Genomic DNA, 6,000 nt, shown 5'->3' on the forward strand with positions numbered 1-6,000 from the left:
TATTGGATTGGAAATCGTTTTAGCAGCAGTAAGCATGATTATCAGCTAATCCTAGACAACATGGAAACCTAAGAATAACCAGCTGAACCTTAGGTCACGCTACGTATATCCTGGCATGGCCGAGCTAAGCCCCTGCTAACTTTTTGTCCCTCGTCTTGTTCTGCGCTTCGACACGTCGTTACATACCGCCCAAACCACTACTCTGCTGTAAATGTCTGGAAGTCTTTTAAATGCGATGGTATTGTAGGGATGATTTTGTGCATATCCTTTACTGTCGATGTGCACTCCGTTCTGTATAGTGCACAAGTTTCCTGCATTCCGCTTCCCATTTCGTTGTTGGCGCTGCCAACGGAAATGGCTTCAATCAAGGCCGAAGCAGCAGGACAGGCCACGTCCCTTCCTTCGCCAGAATCCTCCTCCTAGAGGCGGAGGGATATGTGGGAGAGGAAATGGAACCAGCCCTCGTTAATCGGCCCTACTGCTCTTTACGTATAAGTATCTACAGGGTCACCCAAAGGGTCAAGTGTCGTGCCCACAACGAATGTTTTGCCTTCTGTCTTTTAAAGGAGCCAAGAAAGACAAGGTGCATCAAAAAGACTGCTTTCTCCCAATAACAATGGTACCAATATCATTGCAATCTTCGAACAAATAACGGAGATATTAAAGAAAGCAGGTGAAGCAGTGGCGACTCCCTAGCTACTTTCCGGCAACTTTTCTATGACGTCACAGATGCTTGTTTGTTCAATTGGCTGCCGGCGAACTAACCCATCGCTAAGACACATGACTGCACGATTGTAGAAGGGCCTCTTGTTCTGTTTAATCGCGTCACTTGAGTGCTAACGTTCATTTAACACACTTAAAATCGCTCCTTCTCGCTCCATATGATCGCTCCATATGACGTCATTCCTGTCCATAACACGTCCCTGTAGCGCGAAATTTGAAAGTTTTTTTTTCTGCTAAAAAACTCTTTTCGTGGCTGGAATGGAGTTGAGTGAGGTATTACAGCTAGTTATTTCAAATCAAACGAAGTTGTATTTTGTCTTCATGGCCGCTTTGAACCTAGTTTCATACTAATGTGTACTAGAGGGAGATCTGGGGCCACCGTCTAGGTGAACCGCGCTTCAGAGAGCGTTCCATCATGTACTGGACAGGCACGTTCCACTTGTCCTTGGCATGGCTCGCGAACAGGCTGGAAAGTTGCCTCAGGCTGGAAAGTTGCCTCTGGCTGCAAAAAAAGCAACAATATTACTGTGAAAGACTAGTTAGACAGACAATCTAACAATATAGTAAAAGACAATCTAGTTAGGTATTATAAAATGCAGCTGCAATAAAATGTATTTGCCAATGATTATTTAGAAGCTTAAAAAGAGAGAAAATAGTTACTTTTTGTTAATTCTGGCTTTGAGACGAAAAAGAAGCCTTGTGACCAGCCAAGCCAAGTAGGCGAGGAAAATCGCTAGCAGCAATGGTGGCGCCCACGACCACCTGCGATTGCAGCGCCAGATATCCCTCTAGTACACATTAGTGGGAAACTATATGCCTTTGAAGGCTATTTTGCAGCACGACCAATCCGCACACCTACAAGCCACACCCCCTTGTTAACTGTTCTCGCGCAGTTGAAGGGATTGGGCACCAGCAAGATTCGGCCGGAGATCAAAATGCTGCTCACCGACATGGAGATGTCCAACTACCTGAGCTGCATGCCTTCCACGCTGTCCGATGGCACCAAGCGCCTGCTCTGCGTCGCCATCACGCTCCTGGTAGGGGCCAAGGTGGGCACGGTGCATCACACGCCGCCATAGACACTGCCCAGCGACGCTGCGTGCGGTGGCGCCGGAATCGCAAGCGGCCAACGTAGGCAAAGCAGCACTTGCAACAACAGCGCAGTTAACAGACGGCCTGAATTTCGGAATAGGTCTCCGACCTCTCCACGCAACGGTGCTGCCTTGCCTTTTGTCGAGTTGTGTTTTGCAAGAAATATGTCATCTAACGCTGCTTCTTGTCACCGTAAACGTGGTCACTGATAAAAACGGTGCGACATCGGAAGTGGCATATCTTCGGCAGAACTTTGAACCTGCACAAAATATGGTTCTGGTTTGTACTGGACTGTCCACGTGCTTAGAACGCAATGCTTCCGCCGTGGCGGTGCCAGGTTCGTAGAATAGTGGACTAAGGTAGAAAGCTGGGCCAGTTGGTTCATAGTCTTTGGTTGGAACCAGTGTTTAAGACGCTACACAAGAGAATACAGACACGGACGGCACTGAACTTACAACTGATTTATTGGAGACTGATTGATTGTGGGGTTTAACGCGGCGACGCAGCGCAGGCAATGAGGAGCGCCGTAGTGGAGGGCTCCTTTTCACCACCTGGGGATCTTTAACGTGCGCCGAAATCTCGTGCACAAGGGCGTTTTTGCTTTTCGCCTCCATCAGAAAAGCGGCCGCCGCGGCCGGGTATCGAACCCGCGACCTTGTGCTCAGCCGCGCTACGCCTTAGCCACTGAGCCACCGCGGCGGGTGGTTTATTGAAGACAAACTCCCCTAGCTAAATACAAAATTTCCTTCGCTATCGCATGCGCAGAAAAGCCACACCCTTACGCAACAAGGAAGCAAGCAAGGCGCAAAACCCAATCCTACAAGTGTTGCAGTCCACAGATTACCAGAGAGAGTTCACTGACACATTTTTCACTTTGTTTGTATATCAATAATGCTTCGATAATCACCCGCTCCTGCTTTGTCGCACCACGCCCCATTATGGACACGCTTTTCAGATCCGGGCTGCAACGGCATTGGCGCACATGTTCCGCCAAGTTGCTGCCCCTACCATTGTTGAGGCACGTGCGGTGTTCACGAATTCGTTCATTAATACACCGGCCCGTTCGGCCGATGCACACCTTCTTGCAGGACAAAGGAATCGAATATATGACAGTGTCTGCGCAGTCAACGAATCTTGTTCGATGCTGCGTTTTGCAGGACATTTTTTGGGGGGCTGCTTGTGTATACGAGCACACAAGCCCGAAAGCTTGCGCAGGGCAGAAAACACCATTTTTACACCATGTTTTTGGGCTACCCTTTTCATGTTGTGAGAAATTGCGTGGAAATAGGGCATGACTTGCACCTTGCAGCGTTCATTTCCCGGGGATTCAGAATTTTCGGGGGGCTGTTTTAACTTCCCGGACAAGGTTTCGGCCACTGCATGCAAAATTGTCTCAGGAAACCCTGCTCTGAGAAGGCGCTCGACGTGCTGGCGAAAGCTTTGTTCCATCGTGCGGCAACAGCTCTTTTTTTTTAACGCGTTAGAAAATCACATGTTGGCAATGCTGCGTTCTACCAATTTCGAATGAGCGGAGGCAAATGGTAAAAGACCTTTCTTTGAGCGGGGTTCATACATCCAACACAGATGTTCGTCAATGCAAAAAGTGAGTCTCAAATCCAGAAACCTAATGGTGTTGTCCGGGGGTATCTCTCGCGTGAAATTTAGTTGCTTGGAGCAGTTTTTAAAAACGGTCATGATGTTATCAGCCACATGTAAAAGCACGTCATTAGCAATCAAATTTAAAATTATCAATAAATCGTCAACATATCTAAAAATTCTAATCACTCGTGTATCGTAAAGGGCTTCTTAGAGCATGCGGTCAAACTTGGCTAAAATGACATGACATAAAACCGGAGTAAGGCAAGAACCTATACAGATGCCTTTCTTTTGTACGAACAAGGAATCACCGTATTTCACTACTGTAGGGGAGAGATATATGTTTAAAAGTTCAAGAAAGGTCTCCGTTGATAAGCGCAGCCATTTTGGAAGGCAACCACCCCACAAGTATCTATAAGTTCACGCACTGCCACGAAAAGTTCGTTGTGGGGAATTGAGTAAAACAAGTGTTCGATATCGACCGAGAATGCTGCGTTGCCTCCAGCCAGTCCTTCAGTTAAAACTTCAACCATCCTCAGAGAGCTCTTCACTGAAAAGGGGTCAACGGGTTCCAGCAGTCCAAGTGAGCGTTTCAGGAAGTTCCCTATCAGCTTTTGCCCGCACCCTTCTGACACAATTGCCCTGAACGGGCCATCCGGTTTGTGAGTCTTGCCAGCAAAGAACACTTGAAGGACGTTTTCCTGGCTTTTCCTAACTTCTTCCTCTGGGTTGGATAGGTTCTGTTTGTTTAAAAGTTCGAGGGCTTTTGCTTTTGCCTTCTGCAACTTTACACTGACAGGCCTGAAATGTTTACGCATCGCCTCAGAGGCTTTTTCAGAAAATGAGGCAGATGGCAGCACGACGAACCCACCTTCTTTGTCGGCTTGTACAAGGCTGAGCCGATGGCCTTGGAAGGGCTTTACCACAGGTTCTAAATCCAGTCTGTGTCCGCGCCTTTTGTTCCAAGTCTTGCTCCGAAGTTCAGCATCGAGCCCGAAGCCAAGAAGCCTCAGCTTCTGGGGATTGTACACTGCGTGGCCGACAAGGTATACACTACCAAGAAAAAGCAGCGTATGTATCAGAAGGTGTGGACTGCCTGACACCTGACACTTCCAAGCGCGATGCCAGGGGGGAGGGGGGGGGAGGGAAGGCGGGGGCGGTGTTAGCAACTGCGGTCGAAGTAACGATCACAGCGCAGGTGTAGGCACTCCTGCGATTACGTCGCTATCGGTTGCTGTGGAAATAGTGGCGACTCAAAAACTATGGTCATTCTTGCTGTAAACTTAGTTTGTTCGTGTTTTTAGGAACACGAAAATGATTAATAAGTCCACTACACAACATGACGCAAGATATGAGAGATAACACTACCACCGGGGCGACTGCGGTAAAAAAAAAAAAGCGGTCGCCTTCCCGCCCTCTGAAAGTGGATGTGCCGCGAAGATGATTGATGTACAGTCGGAATAAATTTGAAGGTGATCGCTCGGGTGGCAAATAAACAAGCAGCAGCGCCATGCATGTTACGACTTGTATCAGGGTTGTATCATGCAAGAGCCAATGAGGGAAAGAAGGCACTGCTACCTGTATATCCAAAGTTCTGAAAACAGCCGCTGTGTAAGCGAAAAGGCCCGCTAATCGATGCTCTCGTGATCACCCTCAAATTGATCCCGACTGTATACCGCTACAAATGGTGATGGAGGAGGGTATAAAATGTTTCTCGTCGTCTCGGGGGGGGCTTGTCACTTGCGCTCGGCTATAGTGTCACTATACGAGAAAAGCCTCTTGTTTTTCTGTGCCGCCACAATAACCATCGGTCACTTCGCATTACGTGACATTTTTTGCACTGCGACGGTTCATAAGCCCCCGCAATTTTTTTGTTAATGAATTTTCTCCCTGCTCTTCGGCTGCGCGCAGGGAGGATGACGTCGTTCCGAATGTGAATCAAAGATAGCGTCTGTAACAGCATTTCAGCAACAGAAGTGTGACCAAAGATGTCTTTTTGCTGTATCTTCGGTAGTGTTAACAAACGACCCGGTCGGAGTTAACGGCGACGCCGTATAGATGCGGCAATCTCGCAACACTGATAAACGCAAAAATGACCGTCGTTGCTGACTTGCGTGCCCTAGTGGCGTTACTTTGCGTGCCCTAGTGGCGTTACTAGGGACCCAGAAAAGCCTTTTGTAAAAGTTACAAAATGCCTTTATTGTCGCGTAGTACCAATATAGCGATGCAATGCCGTTGGAATTATTGATCTACACTCAGTATTAGCTGCGCCAGAAGCAATTAAGTGCACCTCTCCCCCCTTGCCGATCGATTCATCCTCCCTCTCTGCTTCTTTCAAAGCAGCTGGAAACACTGGGAATAGCCATGTGACATCGCGACGCTCGACTTCCGTTCTCCGCTAGCTACATTCCTGTGCCTAGGCACGCGTCATTCGCTGCAGACCCGCCTTTGCCTCGGGACCGCGCAGGAAGGAGGAAGAGCTGCCGGAAGCCAATGGCAGTGACGTTGCCGGCGACCGACGATCGGCCGAATCAGGGGGGCGCCTCGCCGTTGCGTCAGCCTCAGTCGGTGTTGCGTCAGCCGCGGTCG

The 6,000-nt window shown here is 48.7% G+C and overlaps 1 protein-coding gene across 1 annotated transcript in view; it reads left to right on the plus strand.

The window, feature by feature from the left end:
* The window catches only part of LOC144162216 (phospholipid-transporting ATPase ABCA3-like), a 45,983-nt gene extending 43,911 nt beyond the window's left edge, over positions 1–2,072 (plus strand). Inside the window, exon 10 of the mRNA XM_077692681.1 lies at positions 1,617–2,072. Coding sequence (XP_077548807.1) covers positions 1,617–1,802 — 186 coding nt within the window. The 3' untranslated portion in view covers positions 1,803–2,072. The remainder of the gene's footprint in view (positions 1–1,616) is intronic.
* Positions 2,073–6,000: the final 3,928 nt, after the last annotated feature.

The sequence above is a fragment of the Haemaphysalis longicornis genome, unplaced genomic scaffold, assembly GCF_048455015.1.
Source record: "Haemaphysalis longicornis isolate Haplotype H1 unplaced genomic scaffold, Haemaphysalis longicornis Haplotype H1 scaffold_12, whole genome shotgun sequence".
NCBI classification, from domain to species: domain Eukaryota; kingdom Metazoa; phylum Arthropoda; class Arachnida; order Ixodida; family Ixodidae; genus Haemaphysalis; species Haemaphysalis longicornis.